The following is a 25,587-nucleotide window of genomic DNA, read 5'->3' on the forward strand; positions in this document are numbered from 1 at the left end:
TTCCAGGTCATAATAATAAAAAATGCTTTAATACAGTGACCAAAATAAATCTTTCTTTTTTTTTTATTGCGTATTGCCTTTATAATAGTATATTTACTGTTTGTCTCAGGTAGTATGCATAAAAACACATAGTTTCCTTTTTTTTTTTTATTGCACTAGCATATAAAAGAACCCAGAAGGTCTTTAAAGTTGACTAGTGGTTCAAGCAGAAGTGATTTTAAGCTTTAGCAGCACACTATAAAACTTTCATCTGTTTTTACATCTAATGCCTGTCTGTCTGCTAATTTAACCTCCCACAGAGGCGGCACAGCATACAGCCCAGCTCTGTGTGTGTTCACACTGGAAAATGACAGTTTAGAAAACAATATGCCCATGAGTGTTAAAGCAAGAAAGACTTTGACACGCAATTATGCTGCCGAACGAGACAAATTGAAGGAAGTAGTCAGTTAATACTGTACAGGGAGAGAGAGAGTGAATGAGAAACAGGATAACAAAGGAATGAGAAAGAGACTGAGGGAAAACGTGTCATGAGAGCGAATGAGTTTGAGATGGACGGCATAATAAAGTGGAATAATGACATGGGGTCAATCAGATTTTGGCCCACAGAGATAAAGACGAGGACATGTGAGCAAATGAGAGCAGGAGTCAGTGAAGTTGATCCAGCCAATCACGGTGCTCTAGCACGATGACATCACAATGATAGGTGGGAGTAGGAGGGAGGGGATCCCTGTGGTGAATCCATAACTGTTTTACTCTGTGCTGATTACATGTCAGGCTTTCTTGCTTGCTTTCTTTGTTTGTTTTTATGTCTGTCTGCATTTGGTTGCATGCTGAGGGGGGAATTCACAAAGAATGCATGACTCCAGCTGATAGTGCCATGTATTTGCATGTATTAACTTGCATTTGCATACAGTACAGTATATGTGCAGTTATAGTATTCTTTTAGTGCTTTTAGCACTGGATTGCATGGATTCATTCTTTTTTAAATTAATTGTAGACCTATACATTATGCAAGCCTCAAGTGTGCATGAAAAACTGACTTGAATAGCAGACCATTAACGTGTTTGTGTGTTGTACTGTATATGGAGCTTTTTTATGGAGCTGGTCCAGGTGTTTTGTGATGTTATGAAGCAGCACCGCTTTAGTCATGCTGCATAGTATTCAGTCAACCTGATAAAATGTTGATTTACACACACAGATACACACACACACTGACAGCATGAGATGACACTCACCGATGTGTGAACACATAAAACTTTGTCAGATAGTGTTGGTAGCTGATGGTTTGCTGTGGACTGTGAAGGCAATATTTGCTTGAAATCAATATAGCAGTTCAACAGCCTCTCTCTCTCTCTCTCTCTCTCTCTCACTCACTCATCCGCTTATGTTTTTAAACTGAAACTCTGCCAATTATCATGAATCTGGTTTATTAGATCATTAGAATTCTTGGTGTATCTGATATCATCATTTAAATGTATTCTGCCTGATTATGAATTATAGCCCACAGGACAGGTTTGCCTTTTCCGCTCAAAATCTCCCTCTTGTCATTTTACACTATAAATCTGGCAATTATCAAAAATGTAAACCCTAAATGGGTTTATTTTGTGATAATGATTGGCTGAAAGTGCATTATCCTCTTATCCAAATTACACGGCTATTTACTGAATAAAAGATGAATAGACATTAAATATTGATTGGAGCTTATTTTATGTGAGAAGAAAGACAGTTTGGAGCGATACAGGCAATATGAAACTAGCACAGCTATGTACGAAATCAGTTGCCTGGGTCAGTGTTCATTCAATTAGTGTCATCAAGTATTGCACAGAGCCCTGCAGTAAGAGATCATTAGAGTTCTTTTGTATATCTGATGTGATTTTTTTTTTGTTGCATTATTTAATGATAATCGATTTATTGTTCATTCAGAAATGTATTTAACCAGCATTATAGTCCACAGATTTAAAATTCTTTACCTTCTTTTTGTTTTTTAGATTCTACAGTTTCTTTAATAATTGTAAGTCTTTCTAAAGTAAAATAAAAAATTAACATAAATTTAAACATTTATATTGACAGAAAAAAGTAATACCTTTAGTAAGCAAGGATCAAAAGTGATCAAAAGTGACAGTAAAGACATGCATAATGTTATAAAGGAATGTTATATTTATCAAAGAATACTTAAAAAGTATCATGGTTTGTTACAAAAATATTAAGCAGCACAACTGTTTTCAACATTGATAATGATAATAAGAAAGATTTCAAATCCATATTAGAATGATTTCTGAAGGATCATGTGACACTGAAGACTGGAGTAATGATGCTGAAAATTCAGCTTTGCATCTCAAGAATAAATTATTTTTTAAATTACATTAAAATAGATTATAACAAAATATAAATTTTTTTAATTTGTAATAATATTTTGTAATATTACTGTTTTAATCAAATACTGTAAATGCAGGCTTGGTGAACTTCTTGTAGATGTACGGCATAAACATAAGCCATGCAGTAGTATATTTTGCAATAATTTATATGGCTATTTCTCAATTAAATAAATAAATAAATGGACATAAAATATTTTGGATTTGAATTTTATTATTTGAGAAGAGAGTGTAGGGACATGAAGACATTAAAACTAGTGCAGCTTTTTAGAATATTGGTTACTTGCACCAGAGGTTATTTATAGAAACAAAATATTAATTCAACAGAAACAAGAGAGCTGATGAAATAATAATAATCAATATGAGATCATTATTTTGTGAAGTAATCAGATTTTTTTGCGTTATTTAACGCTGATGTTGTAATCTGTTGTATTGTTCATTGATGAATGTGTTAAAATTTTTGGCATCATAGCCTACAGGTTTAATGCTTGAAATGCTTAATCACAGCACACATCTAACCCCTCTCTCTCTCTCTCTCTCTCTCTCTCTCTCTCTCTCTCTCTCTCTTGCATCTCCCCTCCCCTCTTTCTCTCTCTCTCTCTCTCTCTCTCTCTGCGCTGGTGTGTGTGTGCGCGCGTGTGCCAGCAGCTCCCCGTGTGTATGTGTGTGTGTGTGTGTGTGTTCGTGAGGGAGGCACTATGCAGTCGGAGCTCCACACACACAGAGCATGCCTGTGAGTGCGGGCTCGGGCAAACATGAGCCTTCCCAGCCCAGAGATCGTCCACAGCAGCAGCCTGAACTCCCGTCTGAGCCCCCCTCTGCCCTCCCCCTCTCCTCTCTCCCTCTCTCGCTGCCTCTCTCTCTCCCTCTCCTCATCTACTCTCGCCCTGCGCAGCCTCTTCCCCGCCACCTCTCCAGCACCAGCCGGGGGGACATCTCCCGCTCTCTGCACGCCGACGTTTGCCAAGCGCCGGACGGCCCCATGGAGGAACCCCAGGGCAACACACTGGTCGTCCGCATAGGCATCCCTGACCTGCAGCAAACGGTGAGTTCTGTCAGCGCTCCAAACTCTCTCTCTCTCTGTCTTCTATTGCCTGTCCTGTTCTCTTCTCTTTCAAGCATGCACTTGATTGTTCTCTTTCTTTTTGTACCTTTTTTATCCTCGCTCTTTTTGCTCTTGAATGCAACCCGTCTTTATTAGTGCGACTGCGGCGGACTTTGAAAACTGGGCACTTGGAGAGAGACAGAAAATCAAAGGTAGATACAGTGACGGGTGGGTTATCGGAGCTTTACTGTAATTCACAGGGACTTTTTCCCGCCTGTAGCGAGGCTGTCATACTTGTCAGTTGGGTTGCAGTGTATTGTACCGCGTCCCCAGGGCCCTCTGGAGCGACATATGGTGCTGATGGATATGAGAGTGCCGTGTTGAAGTGCAGTAACTCACCTGTTCCTTTTGGACAGATACAGGTGTTACGGTTGCAGGTGGCATATTTAATTTAATCATTTTTTTTTCAGTATTGCACGCACCGAAGCCAGGATTTGGAGGTGTTCTTGAACTTTGATTGCATATGAGCATGGCTTTCATTTCTTTTCTTTTTTTTTTTAACCAGAGGTTAGTTGTGATGTGTTGAGGGTGTTTAAACGTGTGATTTGCAGTGTCCGGAAGTCATTGGATTTCGGTGAGAAATGCCAGTTTTTTATGCATGACTGGATGAGATGAGGGTCTGTTTCCAATTTGTTCTTGTAGTCCCAAGCGACAGCTAACCATTAGCATTCCCAATACAAGTATACTATACTTATGATATATACACTGGCGTTCAAAAGTTTGGTGGCGGTAAGATTTTTTTAATGTCTCTTATGGTCACCACCAAGGCTGCATTTATTTGATCGAAAATGCAGTAACAGTAATATTATGAAAAAATATTTCAATTTAAAATAACAGTGTTCTCTTCCAATATATTGGAATTTTCAGCGTCATTACTCCAGTTTTCAGTGTCATATGATCCTTCAGAAATCATTCTAATATGTTGATTCATTCTTATTATTAATGTTGAAAACAGTTGTGCTGCCTAATATTTTTGTGGAAATCAGGTTTTTTTTTTTTTTTTTTTAGAAAAGAACAACATTTATTTAGAAGTATTTTTAATGGTGTAAATATCTTTACTGTCACTTTTGATTACATTTATTGCATCCTTGCTAAAAATCTTACAGACTCTAAAGCCCCATTCACATCAAGAAAAATAATGATAACTATAAAGACAATGAAATTAGCATCCACACCAGCAAACAATATTGTCTGTTTATTCTAAGCACACGCTCGTCTGCTGCTTTAAATTCTTGAGCTTGTTACAGCAGGATGGATTCTGATTGGCTTGTCGATTTTTTTTTATCGTTAATCAGCTGGAGAAAAATCGATTTGAAAGTGATTCCAACAATATTGTTTCTCTTTGTCTTTATCGTTATAGTTGTGGTGTGAACTTTGTAGAACTTATCGTTATCTTTATAGTTGTCATCCTTGGTGTGAAAGGGCCTGAGTACACAGATATCTTTGAATGGATGTCAAAGGACAGGTGCTAACAGAGCCATGCTAACTATCCAAACCTTGACCCCTTGGAGCTGAGCAGGGATTGTCTTTATATACCTTTATGCAAATAATAGGCAGCTGCCAGCCAATGACTGTGAGGATCTCAAAACATCTCAGAATTTACCAGTAGTGCTATAGCTTCTGGTTGGTTCTATATTCTGACATATATTTAAGCCTGATTTCAAATGCAATTTAATTATAGCTCAAATATGGCTGGGTTAACAAAAGTGTCACTTGTGCACAATTACAGCAATTACAAAAATGTATATATGTCAAAATGCCTAAAGTGTATGTATGATGATTTAATTGACTGTTTTGAAAGCAATCATTGACCATGCTGACGGCATCCAAATGTGGCATATCTGTGGTGTTTTGGCCAGTGTTTCCTTTTTTAGCCAGTGACCACCATTGGAAATATGCTGAGCAAATGTGCAAACAATGAAGTTCACGTGACCCTGACACAGATGAACATGACAGTTGAGTAGAAACACCTACTAGTGGCCAACAGCAACTGGTTAGTCATTAGTAGCTCATTGTGGGTGTGTATATTTCTGTTGGGTTATGGATGGTCCCTGCTAATTTGTTCAGGTTCCAGTCTGAGGTTTAATTGTTTGGATTGAGATGGAGCAGATGTTGTGGTCCAAGGATATAACCAAATATTCTAGATCGGGGGACCAGATGGAAATGTTTAAGAAATCATCTTAAGAAAAACATTTTGATTGATAAATATCGTATGAATCTATGTGTCTAGCCCTGGTTGAGTTGATTGGTTGGTCATAAGAAGGTTTGTTGCATGTTCCTCAACCTGTTTAGTTGATTCCTTTTGGTGCCTTTGATGCCTATGAAGTGAGTAACTGCAGTAGAATGAATGAGCATCAGATCAATGGCTCATTTTGCCTGTCTCCTCAAATCTTTCATCGTTGCTCTCTGCGCTATATGAGTGTGCATTTGTGACCATGCATGCATTAGTGTGGACTTCGGTTGCATGTGAGTGTGTAAGTGTGTGTGGTGATGTGTCAGAGCCTCATTAAAAGCAGAAAACCATAGTGTTAACGAGCGCTGTCCTTTAGCAGGGCTCAAGTCTCTATGTTAATAATGAGAGGTGAATGAGAGCAGAGAGAATGTGTTAAATGCCAGATTTTCACTGGCACATCCCACCGCCACACGCCTTTCAAATGCTAAATCCTGATAGTATCTTTGGGAGTATTATAATCCAAATAAACAATATCAGATTGCAATCACTATTCTCACATGCCCACACCCACCTCCTAAAGAGCACGAGGAACTTTGAGAAATCATGAATGATTCGCACAAGATATATAGGCATTTTTGAGGGGGAAGGGGTTTTTGGTGTTTTGTTAGATTAGAGGTTTTCAAACTTTTTGATCTGAAAGACAACCAACTATAATGCTCTTCTTATAAGAGACCCCCATCCTAAATTATAATGCATATTTTTTTTATATAATAAAGTGTGTGTAATATATAAGATTTGATAAATGTTGACATGTTGTTTTTATTATTATTATTATTATTATTATGCATCCTTTTATTTTATTTACTGCACACTCCTTTGTGGGTCCCAGGACCCTAGTTTGAAAAATGCAATTTTTTTTATTGCTCAATTACAATTTTATTGCTCTTACATAGCTCAGGATATGTAGTCTCAGTTGTTTTATTTAAACATATTTTAACTTTGTCACAATTATTGTCATTTTATTCAACATTTAGAGCATATAGCGTTTTAAAAATAAATAGTATAATATGATTATGAAGCGCTTTGGGTGTACAGTAGTACTAAAGCACTATATAAATGCCTCATTCATTCAATATTCAAAATAATGCTCAGATAATTTGCTCTTGGAAGGATTCTATGAGAATTATTTGAGCTCATGCAGGAAAACCTAAAGTCTTTATTTGCTCTCCAGTTTATCTCATTGCTATTTAAGAAAACATTAGAAATTAGAAAGCGTTGTTATGTGTAAACTAGCCATGGACATATTTCAAAATTAATTGAAACATCATCTTTTGCCTTCAGTTCAAAATAAAAAGTGCACTTTAAAAAAAAAAAAATCCTCCATTGACAATCTTTTGCAGAGCTGCCTTTGGCAGTGATTACAGCTGCACGACTTACTCTGAGTAGGTTGTGCGTCTTCTGGATTTGCAGAACTGGATTTGGTCAGTTATTCATGTGTCCTCCTTGCAGATGCTTTGTGGATCATCTGTGAACTGTAATCTTCAGGTCTCTGAACACATTTTCCTGGGGTTTAAATCTCGGCTTTGACTGTGCCATTTAGAGACGTCCAAAAAAACTGCCCTTACGGCAAGTATTGGTCATTGTCGTAGTCTAAGTCTGGTGGGGTTTTTTTCCCATTGCAGATTTCCTTTCATTCCATTCAATTAGCTCCTTCAGATCTCCCAGTTCTAGCCCATAAAAAAGCTTCCTGCTCCATGAACCTGCTTGACTTCATGGTTTTAGTGATTTTTGCAAGCCAAAGAGAGAGATGTTTCTCTCATCAGATCTAGGAAGCTTTTTCTATAGTCTTCTCAAAGTCCTGAGTTGAAGTGCCAGTTGGCTAAGACTTGGTTCTGGCACAGGTTTAGTAAACAGGAGTGGCCAGGGTCCGCATTATTCTTTTTGGATGGATAACCAGTCTTTGAGGTTTTAAACGTCTTTCTTTTTTTTCAGTGATGGTCTCCAAAATGCTTTTTGAAGCCTTCAACATTGTATACTGTATGACCTCATGTGGATGAGTGTATGATTATGCATGTCCAACCAAGTGAACTATGGATGTCTTGTGCACTTTATTTGTATACCTTCTAAAAGCTAGTTATCACAAGCATTCCTTATATAGCTAGAAAAATAATTATAGTTAATAATAAAAGTGTCCCGACTAAAATAAAAGTCAAGATAAAAAGTGCAAGTTAAAAAGCTTTGAATCGATTCTGAAAAGTTTATACCTGAAGAGTTGTGAAGGTTTGGTTGCACTCGTTTTGTAAATCCCTCACCTTGCATTAATGTTGCATCTGCTTACAGTTTGTCTTGCGAGCGTTGTTGGCTGTGTTCACTGCAGGCTGACTTCCAAAAGACTGTGTATATTAATAAAAAGAAGGAAGGAAAAGGTGCAGAAAAAATGATACGTAGAGAAGAGCACATGTCTCTGGAGGGTTGCGGTTAAGGATTTCAAAGTGTGACAAAAGCCCTATTCCCTGACGTTAATCGCAGAGGGACACCTGTGATGTACTTACACATGGCACAGCCTACAGGGACCTCACTGCTGGGAGAGAAATGTTACGCTTTACAGTAGATTACAGGAGAAAGTGTGACTGTACGCGTGTGGGTGTGTGCACTCTTCATCTCAGGTAAAAGGATGACTAAGAAAACTAACCTGCTCGTATCTCGTGTGAAATTCAAATAATTTCCCAAAGTGAAATGATGTTCATGTCTTTAGCTTTTCCTTTTTCACATATTGGTTTTGCTTAAAGGAAGAGCTCCCTCTGAAATGAAAATTCTGTTATCATTTTCTCACCCTCATGTCGTTCCGAACCCTTATGACTTTCTTTCTTCTGGGGAACACAAAAGAAGACATATTGCGTAATATCTAGACTATTTTTTTTTTTTTCATAATTGGGAGTGGGACTGTCCGTATGACTCATGTGTCTATGTGTGAAATTTGAGTCATTACTAGGTAACTTTAAGTAGTTGTGCTAGATTTGACATTAATATCGCCTGACATTAGTGACGTCAAACTTCTTCGCATGCTGTATTTGAACTGAATGTCATTTGAGGGCTACACCTAGGGGATTTTCAGTAAATAATTACTTATATTTTAGTCTGTTCCTCAAACAAAGATGGCTTCTGAAGATTTGGAATATATTGCAGTACTTGTGCTTTTTCATCATTTTTCTAGCTTTTACAATCCACTTTATGAAAAAGAACACTCTTGACATTCTGCAATATTTCTCCTATTGTGTTCCACAGAAGAAATGAAATCATACAGGTTTGGAACGACGTGAGGGTGAGTAAATGATGACAGAATTTTCATTTCAGGTGAACTATCTCTTTATTGGTTTCATATTGACTGCCAATCCCACTCACAGAGATGTCTGGCATGAGGTAGTTCATTCAGATTACCCAGCTGAGCTGTGCTGCTCAAATGCATGCAATTTGCCATTAAAGCAAAACTTGATCTTGTGTCTCTGCTTCAACAGCAGCTCCCAAAAGCTGGCTGAGAAAGGAGCCAATTACTGATGTCAGTTTCAGAGATCTGTAGAATGTATTCAGGAACATCTGCATGTATTTTTCCATGTATTGAAAGATGTTTGGTGGCTTCATCGCCTGAGTAGTCAATGTAACACTATATAATCTTTTGGAGGCATATGGAAGCTTTGCATGAAGAGTTAATGTTGTTTGGCAAGCATGAGTAATATTAGAGAAATTTTCAGCAAATATCATTTTAAATTTTGGTCTTTTTCTCACATAATCATCTGTCATCTGACTTTAGAATACTTGGAATAAAGTGCACAAGTCGTATGGACCATGTCAGAAGAGTGACGCTCATAGCTCATTCCTTTCAAGGGCTCAAACTTGAGCTTTAACCACTGTGCCACATTATTTCTGAGTACAGAAATTTGTAGTTTGTAGAATTTAAAGATATTTTCTAGAGTTTTAGGCATTGTTATCCATACCATCTTTATCTTTTTGTATTTTGGTGGGTGTCTCTACACATTACACAAAATACTCATTTCCATGACTTGTTCATTTGTGGCCATGATTTACTGGTTCGTTCCCTCTGTTTACTAAATTGTGGCCATGTTGTATTGATTTGTTCCTTAGATTTAGTAAATCATTGCCACATTGTACTAATTTAACAAAAATTTGGAAATTAATTAGTAAACTGCGGCCACAAGTGTACATGTAGTGGGAACATTCTTGATTATAATATATATATATATATATATATATATATATATATATATCTATATATATATATATATATATATATATATATATATATATATATATATATATATATATATATATATGTGTGTATATATTATTTATATATATATATATATATATATATATATATATATATATATATATATATATATATATGTGTGTGTATATATATATGTAAGTATGTGTGTGTATATATATATATATACATATATATATATATATATATATATATATATACAGACACACATACATTACATAAATTGTATGTATATATCTAAATAAAATATATATATATATATATATATATCGCACACAAAAAAACACACACTCTATATATATATACATATATATATATATATATATAATATATTTATATAGAGAGACTGTTTAATGAAAGCTGCTCATATTGGATTTTAAACCAATTAAGTGTCCATTTTAGCAGTGTCCCATGTGATTTGGTGATTGTACTTGTTCGTGATGCTCTAGTAATCAGGCTCTTGGTCCTAGATCTCCTGTTGACAGATGGCATGCGTGGCTCAGTATGGACGCAGAGCACAGTGACAGCTGTGATACACACCTTACAGTCCACCTGGCCTTCCTCTGCGGATGCCTAATGAGTGTTTAAAACATGGAGTAGCATTCTCAGCACATTTAACTTCCATAATGTGATTTTTGAGTTTTCAGTGGGAAATAATGTAGGGAGGTACATGATTAATTGCAATATAACTGAAATCGCTTTATGGCTTTGTAACGATCAGGCTAACAGGGTTACAGATTAGTGCGATTCTCAAATCAGAAAGACTGTGATTTAATTAAATAAATATATGCGCTGTGTGTTTGAGAGCAAAGTGCAGCACGAAGTTGTATTACATGTGAGCAGCTTATGATAAGCGTTTTCAGTGTCTCGGTTTGTGGTAAATTCTGCTCCACACAAACTCATCCCTGCATCTGCTCTTGAGTTTGGGTTTTGGTCACTTATTATGTGCATTTAGGAACATGCGGCAAACACCTTCCCAGAAGAAGTGCTTATAACTTTAACAGCTTCCTGCGGTTTTCTGCCAAAATAAAAGCTCAGTGGTTTAATGTTTCAAAATGAAAAAATAAATAAATAAATAAATAAAGACATAAATATAACATATATAAATATTAGTATTGCCATTGTCATTTATGGTTGTAAATATTAATATTATGATATTATTTTTGTTAAATACTCAAAATTAGATTTTTCCCGAAATCTTGCAGGCATTGCCCTGTGATTGATTTTTATGCTACAGGTTTTAATTACGTGGTGAATTCTCAGCTATGATATTATTGCATTCACTTCATTTTTGAGAAAAATTTTTTTGATCAAACGTTCATTAAACATTTCTTTCTCTTCTGGACATTTATTAAGAAAGCAAATACAGTATGATTAATTTTGTTTCATTGGTCTTTACTGTCTTACAGTGAATAGCAGCATAGTTTAAACGAAACTTCCTGGTGCCAGGTATTTGGAAGTCAGTCTTGATGTTGTGTTCCAGAATGATGTGCGATGTTACTGAGGCGAGACGGCATCATCCGAGCTTGAGACAGAATGATGGGTCTGAGACAGCAGAATCTCTGGAAGACTGGTGGCTGACTGCAGCTGTCCGATCTAATGCTTGTCTTGGACTCGCCGCTCGGGATCTGATTATTTTTTGGTTAGCATTATTAGCCCTGCTGCTTAATAAAGGCCATTAATTGAGAGCAGCTTTTGTTTGGACCTCAGCAGAAGAGATTAGCCACAGCAGGCTGTCTAAACAACATAAAGAGCCTGCTTTCCATCCATGGCTGTCTCCGTCTCATTCTCATTAATTTTTCTGTCACTCTATACTTAAATAGAGGTAATGGATGCATTTTTAACACCACAGAGTGCTTGCAACAGTAATGCATTCTCATAAATATGCTTTTAACTCACAGCGTTCAATGGTGTCACTTCACGAGGATCGTCTTTTTTTATCACACTTTCTGTTTGATCATTTAGCTTCCCTTTCTTACGCTGTCATCACTGCATCGAGACATCCTAGTCTCCTGCGTTCTCTCTGTCTGCATTTCAGAAGGCATCTTGCCCCCTCTTCTGGCACACACGTTCGCTCGGCACGACGATGCCATCCATCACGACCGAGATGGAGATGAGGGTCTTCGTTTGCGGAGGCGTCTCACGTTCTACCGATGCTATTTTTAGCTCATTCAAACCCAACCTGCACTAGCATGTCTGCCGCGGACTCTCCCAGCCCGTCTGGACACAGCGCACACTCACATTCACACAAATATAGCTGGGTTTTAGAACTGAACGTCTGGAGCTTGTTATTCAGGTGTGTCCTGCATTCATCTGAGCAGGTGAAGGGAGCCGTCCCCAGTGGACTCTGGGATTGATGTGCATATGGCACTGAGAGCAGACCTCGACTGAGATCAACGCTGCTCCGGGCATTTGCACTTTCTTTTGTTCTTTAAGCGGAGTTAAAGCTTTCTCTTCCCTCTGAAGCTGTGAAAGCAGGAACGATTTGAAAAGGATTGATCTGATATATAAATATATATATATATATATATATATATATATATATATATATATATATATATATATATATATATATATATATCAGTCAGTGTAAAAAGTTTGGAAAGCGGGACAAATCTAATTTCAATTATTTAATAAATAAAAATCAAATACTTAAACTTTCCTATTAAATAAATTCAATGCACACAGACTGTAGTTTAAAGGGTTAGTTAACCCAAAAATTAAAATTATGTCATTAATGACTCACCCTCATGTCGTTCCAAAATGTATGTATGGTATACTGTCCATGTCCAGAAAGGTAATAAAAACATCATCAAAGTAGTCCATGTTACATCAGAGGGTCAGTTAGAATTTGTTGAAGCATCGAAAATACATTTTGGTCCAAAAATACAAAAATTAAAACATTTTCAGCATTGTCTTCTCTTCCGGGTCTGTTGTGAGTGCGTTCACAACACTGCAGTGACGCCACTGATGTATGATGCTGTAGAAATCTAAAATATCTTAAACTGTGTTCTGAAGATGAATGGGTCATTAATGGCATAATTTTCATTTTTGGGTGAACTAACCCTTTAAGTCTTTGGTTCTTTTAATTGTGGTGATTTGGGCTCGCATTTAACAAAAACCCACCAATTCACTATCTCAACAAATCAGAATACTTCATAAGACCAATAAAAAAAATAAATAAACAAACATTTTAGTGAATTGTTGGCCTTCTGGAAAGTATGTTCATTTACTGTACATGTACCCAGTACTTGGTAGGGGCTCCTTTTGCTTTAGTGGCTTAACAAGAGGAATACGACAACTGTAGCCAAATTCCTTGACATGTCTGTATGCCTTGACCCCAGCCTCAGTCCATTCCTTGTAAAGTTCACTCAAATTCTTGAATCATTTTGTCTGACAATCCTCATAAGGCTGCGGTTCTCTCGGTTGGTTGTGCATCTTTTTCTTCCACACTTTTTCCTTCCACTCAACTTTCTGTTAATATGCTTGGATACAGCACTCTGTATTGTGAAGGGTGTCAATGATTGTCTTCTGGACAACTGTCAGATCAGCATTCTTCCCCATGATTGTGTAGCCTAGTGAACCAAACCAAGAAACCATTTTGAAGGCTCAGGAAACCTTTGTAGGTGTTTTGAGTTAATTAGCTGATTGGCATGTCACCATATTCTAATTTGTTGAGATATTGTTAAATGTGAACGAAAATCATCACAATTAAAAGAACCAAAGACTTAAACTACTTCAGTCTGTGTGCATTGAATTTATTTAATACACGAGTTTCACAATTTGAGTTGAATTACTGAAACAAATGAACTTTTCCATGACAAATGATACCATGTCAATTATTTGAAATGTGTATATATATATATATATATATATATATATATATATGTATATATATATATATATATATATATATATATATATATATATATATATATATATATATATATATATATATATATATATATATACACACACACACACACACACACACACACACACACACACACACACACACACACACACTACTATTCAAAAGTTTGGGGTCAGTCAGGAAGATATTTTGAGAAAAAACTTTTGAAAGAAGAATGTTCACAAAGGCTGCATCATTTATTTAATCAAAAATACAGTGAAAAAATAATATTGTGAATTATTATTACAATTTGAAATAACTCTACTTTTATTCAACAAGGCACATTAAACTGTGCAGTAAATACATTTGTAATTTTACAGATTTTAATTTTTTAAATGAATACTTTTATAATAAGAATAATGTAGAAATGTTATTCTTAATAAGAAATGTTTCTTGAGCTGCAAATCAGGATATTAGAATGATTTCTGAAGGATCGTGTGACACTGGAGACTGGAGTAATGATGCTGAAAATTAATTAACAGGAATAAATTACATCTTAAAATATATTTAAATAGAAAAAATGTAATAATATTTCATAATTTTACTGTTTTTAGCAGCCTTGGTGAGCAAAAAGAGAGAGAGAGAGTTCTTTCAAAAAGATTTTAAAATCCCAACCAATCCGAACTTTTGAACGGTTTGTCCAAATTTAAGCAAGTAAATGTATATGAGAGAGAGAGAGAGAGAAAAGAGGATTTCCTCAGCTTTACTACAGCACAGTAGTCTCTGGCCTGCGGCAGTGCTTCTCCACAAGGCATCCTCATCCCATTATTAATTATCTTCTTCATTCATTGATTCTTAAACTCCAGCCTGTAGCACAACGCACACACCTGTAGTAACCGGTGCAGAGAGGTAATGACTGGATATGACAAGGTCAACACATGAGAAATGACTGTGAGTATAGGATGGATGTCTGTTTAGAAGCATTCCTATAAGTGTCAGAGACTCCTGACAACTGATGTTAAATCATGACCCTGCTATAAAACAAACAAACAAACAAAAAAACAATGGTTTCCACTACAAATATAAATACAAACATTACAAACCTTTAATTGTTAGAACTACAAACTTGGCAACCCTTCTACTGGAAACCATTAATGGTAATTGTTAGCAGGGTTGCCAAGTTTGCAGTGTTCTCCCAGAATTGGGCTGCTTGTTAACTATTGCCAAAGGGTGTTTTTTTATTTTCTTTTTTTTTTCTCCTTTTTTTCCTCCAGGGTTTAAAGATTTGACATTTGGCAGAACTTGTAATTGACAGAAATGCGTAAATTTAAATATTTTACATTCTACCAATAACAATGCTGTGGTAGATTATGTGTTTTGTGAGGGAAGGGCCTTTGAGCTCCTTTATGAAAACTGTTTATGATTACTACTAGTGATTTTAAATTGAAATTGTGTATAATGCATAATAGTGACAGTAGAATATGTAGTTTAGGTATGGGAGGGGCATATGTTGAGTTTTGATATTTAGATTTGGTTATTGGGCTTGTTTGGGGTTATTTTTTGATTGTGCAGGTATTGTTGCACAGACCTGGCAACCCTATCCAGTAGTGTTTTTAGGCCGTATTCCATTAGAATTTAGTGGGATAAGGCTACAGTTTAGCAGAAGAGACCCACGGGGACCATTACTGTTTCCATTAAGACCAATACAATTACCATTATAACCATTATAAATTCTATGAGGGTTTCTATTTTTTATTTTTTTATCCTTTAGCAGGGAGATTCAGGCAGAAATTATTATTTTTGCCGATTTTTGATAATACAAAAAAATTAAAGCTGGCAATTAGTTTGTTCTTAGAACATTTGAATATTGAACTTATAATGTTTGATATAAATCACAGGGCTGCCTTAGAAATGTACCTCGATCATGATTATTATACACAGAGCTTCTTGTTTAAACACTGTTTCTGTTTTTATTTTTTCTTATGGTTTTCTGTTTCTCTCTGCATTCTGCTCTTTTTCTGGCCATATCTCCCATTTCTCTATTAGAGTGGCTGTGTTTGTGGATTCTGGGTGTTCTCACTGTTTAAGTGCCAAAGGGAGCTTCAGTACCCTGGGCAATTTACATCCCAACACAGACTTTTCTTCTGAGTTGATATAAGTGATTGTGAGCGATTGTTCTCTCACATCTCTGCAGTATGAGAAAATCCTGAGAGAATGTGTTAGTCCGGCTTTTGCCAATCTAAAACGGTTAGTGTTTGTTTGTAACACGGACAGAGTGCTGTATTTATTCATTTCTTGTCTAATGTGTTAGTGTTTGTCACTAATGAAAAAAGTTATGTGGTAATACTGTGCTATTCTTTATTTACATTATTTGGTTTTAAAAGAATTCTCTTCTGCTCACCAATGCTGCATTTATTTGATTTAAAAAAAAAAATACAGGAATATTGTGAAATATTATTACAATTTAGAATAACTAATTTCTATTTTCATATATTTTTAAATTTAATTTATTCCTGTGATGCAAAGCAGAATTTTCTGCACCTTTACGATCCTTCAGAAATCATTCTAATGTGATTTGCTGCTCTAGAACAGAAAAGTTTCTTAATGTTGAAAACATATTTATTCCACCTTGATAGTTGATGTTAGATGGCCACTTGTTAGTTTGCTAAAGATATTTGGGGCAATTTGAGTTCTTTAAGATGAACCTCAAAAGATTGTCCCATGAATGTCTTACATTTCAGCATTTTCAAGAGCAGCATATGTGGATATGTTTTTATGTGTGTATATGTTTGTCGTTTTGTGAGTCTATAGCTAAAGTCATCCAGCAGATGAAAGGAGAAGTGCAGCAGTCCTCTCATTTGTACAGCAGATAGAGCTGTAATTTCCTGCTCTCTATAGAGTGCCTGTGAGGGGAGAAAACTTAGGCTCTCAGCAAAACTGACACGAATGTATATTTGTGCATAGGCTATATCTTGCCGCTGTTGTGTCTTATGGAGTAACTGGTGGTCTTTATCATGACAACTGTACATCTAGCTGGTTTCTGAAAGCCAAACCTATACATTTATGAACAGGTTTTGAAAAATTTTGCATTACATCACTTGCTCACCATTGGATCCTCTGCAGTGAATGGGTGCCGTCAGAATCAGAGTCCAAACAGCTGAACAAAACATCACAATAATCCACATGCAAATCAACTATAAGCTCTGTGTTTGTAATAAATCCATCAATAAGAGATTATTTAACTTCAGATTGTTGCTTTTGGCTAAAATACATCTATCAGACTCGCTGCTTGAGAAAGGCTCGCAGCATCATCAAGGACCGCACTCACCCTGCTCATCACCTGTTTGCCACACTGCCATCAGGCAGACGCTTACGATCCATCCTATCACGGACAACCAGACTGAAGAACAGCTTCTATCTTCAAGCCATCAGACTGCTTAACAACCAGCTATCCTTCATCTAAAACCGGAATACATGCTGATCTTATGTTTACTTTTATTGTACTTGCACTGCCACTTTTTTAATATTCCTTCATGTACCTCTGTGACACTCTACAATGACATTTTGGACATTGCTCTACTCAGGAATACAATCGGAATGTGTGCTGCTCTTAAGTTTATTTATAGCATCTGCACTGCCACTTTAATTTTCCTTCATGTAGCTATGTGACACTCTACAATGACATTTTATACACCGCTTTGCCCCAATAATCATATTAGTACCTCAGGACTACTTATGAAAACTTATTACTCTTAACACTGTCTACCTTTATTGTCTCTGTTACTGCCACTTATTTGTATATAATGCTCTGTTCGTGTCTTTTCTGCCTGTGGGCACTGAAGTCACTCAAAAATCTCAGCGCTCTCCACGTACGTCTGTCTTTTATGTCTTGTTATTGTCAATGTATGTCTGAGCCTCGTCACAAGCATTTCAATGCCCAGTTTTCCCCAGTGTTAACTATGCAAATGACAAATAGATGCCTCTTGACTCTTGAAATACAAGTCCTCTATCTATAATATTGCTTTCTCCAGTGAAAATGTCTTTTCATCTGAATCAGGAGAGAATTATGCACAGATCAAGCGCCATTTACAAACGAAAACAACCCAAAACAGTTGTAAACAAATATGTACTGTAGGTGGATTTTGATGTGAGAGGACAACAGGGCATGGACTTTTTCACTGGAGGATGTGTTGTTATGGATTATGGACTGATATTTTGGCATAAAGCAAGGATTTAAAGTTAAAAAGTCTTAATGATTGATTTGTTTCTTACAAACACACAGCTTTTCTCTTCATAAGCTGTTAATTGATGGACTGAAGTCATGTGGATTGCCTGTGGATTATTGTGATGTTTTTATCAGCTGCTTGGACTCTCATTCTGACGGCACCCATTCAAATTTCTCCAAATCTGTTCATCTGTATCTTGGATGGCCTGAGGGTGAGTCTATTTTGGATGAACTATTCATAATAAATAGTGATGTGTCCAAAATATCACCATGATACATGTCCAAAAATTGTGGCAATTCCATGTTGTTGTTGTTGTTTTTTTGGTTAGTTCAGTTCTGCTTTACCTCGATGTAAGGTTCTGCAGTCATCAAAACCTTTGGGAAAATCAAAGTCTTTGGGTTCACCTTTACATCTCACTCAACATTTATCTAAAGACTTTTGCCTTCAGCTTAAGTCATTTTCTGTGTTGACTTTGAGTTAAAGATGACAGCCTTCATATAAGATGTTAGCACAGTAATTTACACCCTGACACACATGGGAACAGGTGTGTGTCAGAGAGAAGATCTTGACTGACGTTAGTGTTGAAGTTAGCTGATGGATGCTCTTAAGCTTGTCCGTAAAGAGTGGAGAGACTTTAATTGCGTCTGTAATGGAGACTGCTCTTTCTTCACATGTCCATCACCTTTCCTTTCCACTTCTCTTCCCCAGCCCCTTTACCCACCTCATCTCTTTCCTTTAAGAAATACAGCAACTGGTACAAGACTGGGCTAACTCCAAGACTGGATTAAAATTTGATTCTGTATTATGGATGAATTTATAATAATAAAAAAATAAAAAAACATAAATTAAAAAATAATAATAATAATAATAAAAATATATATATATATATAAATATATATATATATATATATATATATATATATATATATATATATTACAATAGTCTTGAATAATATAAAAAATATTTTTAAATGTAAGATTCTTCCTTTATTTTGGTGTTTATCATTTTGTGCATAAGATAATCCAGCCATTAGATAAGGACCTTGCTAACATCAGACTCTATTGGAGTCAACTGTGAGAGTTTCTCATGTTGGTGGAGCTCTATCTGTGTGGCATGCATGAGTGAGCGTTAATGTAGTTGTCACTCATGAGGACCATTTTAAATCATTGACTTACAGTATGAGGCTTCATTTCAGTTAGCTATTTAGAAAATACCTGCCAGTATAAACTGTTGCTAGTGAAGCAGCTCATTAGGGTTTGCTCATTATATATATCCCAATGTATTAGATTAAAAAAAAAAAAAAAAAAAAAAAAAATCAACCATAACAACTATTTTATATTCTGAACATTTCTTTGTCACTAACTAAACTGAACTCCTCAGATGTTCTTGCTTCAATTGGATCAAGATGTTCTTGTGAAAATTCATGATCATCAGATTTTGTGCTTTCATTCTTTTTTTTCTTTTTTTAACTCAAAATGACTTTTTTTAACGATTCAAAAGAAATCGCCAATGCTCACATCACAGGAATAAATTTCATTTTAAAATATATTAAAATGGAAAACATTTCTTTTAGATTTTAATATTATTTCACAATATTGCTGTTTTACTGTATTTGTGATCAAATAAATGGAGTCTTTTAACTTTAACAATCTTTTTTTATTATTATTATTATTCTAATTATTCCAAAATTTTAGTATATGTTAATTTAGAGAAAAATGCACACTTTTGTTCAGAGAGGTATCTCTGAAAATAACTAATTTAATTCTTTAAGTACAAGCTTTATGGTATATTTTGAATGATATTTTGAACAAAATGCTGACCAGTAAGCCTCTCCTTCAGCCCTGTAGTGCTGTGAAGCTTATGTTTGCTGGTGTGATTTCTGTAAGCAGGTCGAGAGCAGTTCAAGTACAGGTGATTCAGTTCAGATTGTGGGTCAGTGACCAGTAGCGCTTTGAAAAATACTGTACATCACTGACACACAAAAACACATTCTATTCACACACATACACTGGTCATGAATATTCTCAGCCTCTTGTGCAGGGCTTATTTTTTTTTTGTGAAGTCTTTTAATTTAAAGACATTGATTTGAGACTAGTTATGTGATACAGGCACAAGCACACACACACTTTCACATACGCCTTGAGGTCTGTCATACATTTTTTCCACTCTTGCACACTCACTTTAACATGCATCCCCCATGTATCCACACACTTGCTCAGATGGCAATATTCCCTAAAGACAAACATGCACAGTTGAATTTCTTCTGAGGATAGAGAAACTCTAGAGCATTTGGTCGGAAATACAGTCTCTGTAAGAACATGCAGATGTGAATGCTTGGCCAATGCATTTTAAGTTTGTGGTATCTTACAGTACATGCAGTGAGGTGCAGAGAAACCTGATGATTTCAGAATGTTCTTAATAGCGTTTTGCGTTTGAGTGGAAGCAAGAACAAATTTGGGATTTTCATCAAAACAATAAGAAGTTATAAAATAAGTGTAATATGGCTTTACATTTTTTTTCTCTGTACATGAAAAGTGTCCTATTTTTTTTTTTCTGAACAAAAAGAGACTATTATACATTTTTTGATTGATAGTCAAATGATTAACAAAAGACACCCAGTAAAATGTCATTGTGTCTTGTCAGGCATATATAGATCAAGAATAATTGGATGACATTTAAAGACTCTGTTTAAGAAAATGTAGCCCTTAATTAATTGTAATTTAACATTTTTACCAATTATTGCCACTTTTCTCAAACCACAAGGTTTTACCCATTTGTCAGCTTTTAAACATTCAAAATGCAATAAAATTTAGTATAGTCACTTATTGTTTTATATATTTTATAATATATAGTGCAGGTCAGAGTAATTATGTTAATTCATTTTTACATGAATAAATCCGTTACGATGAATGATGATGGAACATTATTTCACCCTTATTTTGACATTTTATTTTCAAAAACATTAAAATCTGGAACATTAAAGTAGAAACTTTACTTGCATTTAATATGCTTTGAAAATAATTTTTGTATATTTAATTTGATGCAGACACCAAAACTGGACATCTCATCTTTGACCAAGATATTAAATATGTCATCTTTATTTTCTATATTATAATTGATTTAAATGTATTTTATGATATATTTCATTTATTAAATATTTATAAATATTTATTTATTTACATTTTTCAGTTGCAGCAGCTAACAGCTCATTGGACAGGGATGACAAAGTAAATTTTTACTTTTATGAATTTTATTTGAAGTTTTTGCCTCCTTTCTCTTCCTTGTAATTTTGTGGAAAGGAGCGTCCAGTGTATATTCTTCAAATATTTGTGAAATGTGTGAATATGTGAAAGTCATACAGGTTTGGAATGACATGAGAGTGAGTAAATGATGATATAATTTTCATTTTTTGGGTGAGCTGCCATAAAATGCACTTCATCTGAGCGTTTGCCCATTTCTCTGTGTGACAGGTTTGAAAATACAGTTTTTTTGCTCAGGCTAGTAAAGCACAGAAGCAGAACCCTGGCAAAAAAAAAAAAAGCCTTCCATCTTTCATCTTTCCATATTACTCACATTTTTTTCTTTTCCTTCATCCCTCCGTCTGTTCCCGTCTGTCACGCTCCCCGTCTCAATCGACTTTTCCCTCTTGTTTATTTGCTTTTTGTTCCCAAATGGCCTGTGGTAGCATAGCTGACTTGAAAGACAGACGCAGAAATCAAATCTTTTCCCCGTGTTTTGGTCATCCTCACAAGCCCAGCTGAGCCCCGTCACCACGCCGTCCCGCCAGGCTTTAACAATCTCTCAAGCACACATATTGAGGGGCATATGTCAGCACCCATGAGCTTTTTGACACTTATAGTCACCATAAATGCCATTTCCAAGAAGCACTGCAGTTTTGCCATTATGAGCTTTTGACAAAAAGGTGTGTTAAATGAAATTTAAAGTGTGAATAATACCATATTTCTACTCAACCAATTATTCGTTATCACATTTAAAATACATTCTTATTTCCTGACAGTGAACTAAGACACATAAATTTCCATTGAAAAGGCAGACTTGCTGTTTTGGGAAGTGACAAATATTTAATGGCTTGTATAAATTTTACAGTAGTTGACAATGGCATTTGTGCTTCATGCACATGTAATGCAGTGTAACATTTACAGTGTACAAATCAAACTTAATATCTCATTTTCAACCTGTAATTTGATTGTTTTAAAATTTATATTCATTTATGTGTAATAAAGAGGGAAAAGTAAACAGCCTTTTATATTTTCTGTTCAAACTATAAGAAGTGCTCACTACCCGACAGTGTTTCAGATGGTTTCTAGGGTTTTTTGGGTGCTTGCTTGGGTGTTTTGAGTGGGTGCAATGGTTTTTGAGGTGGTTGCTAGGATGTTTTAAGACTATGCATGATTTGAGGTATCATTCATCTCTGTAGCTCGAACAGTGTAGGATTAGTTACATGCTAAAGTTTAATACTTGAGATTAAAAGTTTGTTCAAATCTATGAAAACCTGTTTCCACAACTGAATAATAATTAAAAAAATAAGGTAATTGCAACATCTCACAATTCTGACTTCTTTCTTGCAATTCAGACTTTTTTGCAATTGTAACTTTTTTTCTCAGAATTGCGTGATATAAATTTAGAATTCTGAGCAATAAAGTCGCAATTCTGAGATTTAGTCAGAAATGTAATATTCTGACTTTTTTCCCCAGAATTGCTAGTTTATATCTTGCAATTGTGACTTTTTTCTCAGAAATGCAAGTTTATATATGCAATTGCGAATTATAGTCAAAATTGTGAAAAATAAAATCTCAATTGTACAAAAATAATCAGTCTTTTTTTCCTCAGAACTGGACTTTATAACTCGTTTGTAACGTTTGTTTAGTGATAAAAACAGGAAAGTATAGACGCCTGTAGTACATTTAGTAAAATGTTTTATAGGTCTCTGCTTTCTATGTAAAAATCAACCAACTGAGATAAAACCACAGTGTGTTGTCAAGCATCAGTGTCTCTTAATTAAAAAAACTTAAGCCTCAGCATGTCCTTCAGGAAGTGTGTGTGTGTGTGTGTGTTTTCACACACTGAAAGAAGCTAATTGAATTACAAGTGTGTCTTTCCATAAGCCGGTCTTGTGTTCTTCAATTCCCAGAGGCATCTGTTATGTGGTGATAAAAGAAAACAGCTCACCTCCAGTCTTCTACATGTATGTAAGAGATCCAGAGACTCTTAAGAGTTTATAGCCACGTAAGACTTGACTTGGAGGGATTTGACCCTTGTGAATTACTTCCAGGTGCTTATGCAGAGTCAGATGAAATCTGGTCAACTTTGCAGCCTTTTCTGGTCGTAAACCTTCCACTTAAACAGGAAGAGACTGTCTGACTATCATATAAAATGACCAGCAACAGTTTATTTTAGTTTTATGTCACATTTAGTGGCAGGGAAATTTGAAATCAATGATGCCACAATAATAAACCAGAGTGTGAAAATGTGGCCAGATTGTGTCCAAAGTCCTGATGAGATCATAAACTGAACTCTGAAAGCAAAGTGCATTAAACTGCTAAGTGATAAATGTGACTGTAGATGCAATGCAAAATTTTTCCTAAACGTTTGGTCTGGTTCTTGCTCAGAAATGTTCACTGGAGCAGCTCGCTACCTTGTAAGCACAATTTTGTTGCCCAACGAAGCACTAAAACCTGTGCACCCGACTCCCAGAAATTACACAGCAGGTGGCCAGTATTAGAGCTTTTTTGAGAAACCATTTGAATTTTTTAAAATTATTTATTTTATTTTATTGCATTTTCGCTTAAATTCATAGGGCCTGGAGCCACTTTTTGAAAATGTAGAGTCAATGTTAAAGTAGTACAGATTTGTACAGCACTGGGTCTATTAACAGAATTGTGTCAGCTTTTGTAATTGATAATTGTTTAAATTTTTTTTAGTGGATTTTGAGTAAATATTGTGATGACATTGTGAATATTGTGACAAGGAAAATATATATACATACAGTACATACATACAACAGCCATCTATCACCCTGCTCTATAGGTGCTTGCATTGGCTATTGGCAGTATAAATTATATTGTATAATTAAATAAATTATATATAATTATATTTACAATTAATTATACAATTAAGGAAAAAAAAACAATATAGCGTTTGTAAATGACAATATGCTGTAAATATATATATATATTCATCTGCATTGGCTACTGACCAATATATGCACTATAATAAGACAAAGATGCATTGACAGGATTGACAGACTTAAGCAGATTTAAAATATAATATATTTCAATTGTTAGTAAACTAAGATTTGTCAATGTGCAGTGTGGCCTAATGGCTCTTTGATTTGTTCAACTAGCAGCTCTGAATTCTGCACATACAAGACCACAGCTGTCTGACAGTTGTGAGAGCGAGAGAGCGAAGGAAAGAGAGAGAGAGAGAACGTTTCTAAACTAGACTGTAAGCCTGAGAAAGAATCAACACACCGTGTAGACTGAGCTTCTCCCTCCATCATGCTTCTCTGGCTGTGTGTGTGTGTGTGTGTGTGTGTGTGTGTGTGTGTGTGTGTGTGTGTGTGTGTGTGTGTGTGTGTGTGTGTGTGTGTGTGTGTGTGTGTGTGTGTGTGTGTGTGTGTGTGTGTAAACCACAGGAAAGTTTCACACAGCCAAACTTTTAACTCCTCATGAGTGTGTGACCTGCGTTTTGGAGATGTATTTGTCATGTCACATAAATATGTTAGCGCTCTGTTGATTGTTGTGTGGATGTTCTTCTCACTCTCTCTTCTCACTCCCGTTTCTCTAGAAATTTTTTACAGCTTGTCAACATCAGGTAGTGCTGACATCCATAAGATCTGGGCTCCTTCAGAACTCGCTTTGTGCATGCTAGGCTGATTTTACAGCAAAAGTGTCAGCACATGACAATCTGACACAGAATCTATAGCATAATAAAGGTATTTGTACTGTTCAGTTGTTATGTCATGCATGCTTTGTGTTATTTGATTATGTATCAGATTATAGTCAGTTAGAGCCAGTATCATTTTTGTATTGTTGATATATTATTTCAGTTTTTGTTTATATTATGAATCAGATCTTATTTCTTTTTTATTTTAACATATTTATCTTATTTTAGTACTTTTGTTGTGTGTTTTTGTAATTGTAACTTTGTTAAAATGTCTATATAGTTTTTTTATTCATTCTTATTTTAGTACTTTAAATCTAAATAAAATATATATGAAAAACTTGTATTTCAACATTTCTCATTTTCATCATGTTTTAGTTTTATATATATATATATATATATATATATATATATATATATATATATATATATATATATATATATATATATATATATATATATATATATATATATATTTTCTCTTTTTAATTTTAAAATGTTAGTATTTTTGTGAATTTTTGTTAGTTTTAGTTTTTTGTCTATGTAATTTATATTGATTTTTATTAATTAGTTTTAGTATTTTAGTAGTTTTAAACAAAAATGAGAAATGTTGAAATAAAACAGTTTTATATATTTGATTCATATTTAGTT

The 25,587-nt window shown here is 35.1% G+C and overlaps 1 protein-coding gene across 12 annotated transcripts in view; it reads left to right on the top strand.

Annotated features, from left to right (window-relative positions):
- The first annotated feature begins 3,002 nt into the window (after window positions 1–3,002).
- Window positions 3,003–25,587, top strand: part of LOC109055058 (SH3 and multiple ankyrin repeat domains protein 3-like) — a 171,963-nt gene continuing 149,378 nt past the window's right edge. For 8 of the 12 annotated variants that reach the window (XR_006157143.1, XR_006157141.1, XR_006157140.1 and 5 more), the window contains exon 1: window positions 3,003–3,417. Coding sequence is in view for 8 of the 12 variants with exons in the window: in XM_042744420.1 (XP_042600354.1) it covers window positions 3,100–3,417 (318 nt within the window). In the remaining 4 variants the exon portion in view is untranslated. The remainder of the gene's footprint in view (window positions 3,418–25,587) is intronic. The other 4 variants (XM_042744419.1, XM_042744421.1, XM_042744422.1 and 1 more) reach the window with 1 other exon arrangement.

The sequence above is a fragment of the Cyprinus carpio genome, chromosome B18 (assembly GCF_018340385.1).
Source record: "Cyprinus carpio isolate SPL01 chromosome B18, ASM1834038v1, whole genome shotgun sequence".
Classification (NCBI taxonomy): domain Eukaryota; kingdom Metazoa; phylum Chordata; class Actinopteri; order Cypriniformes; family Cyprinidae; genus Cyprinus; species Cyprinus carpio.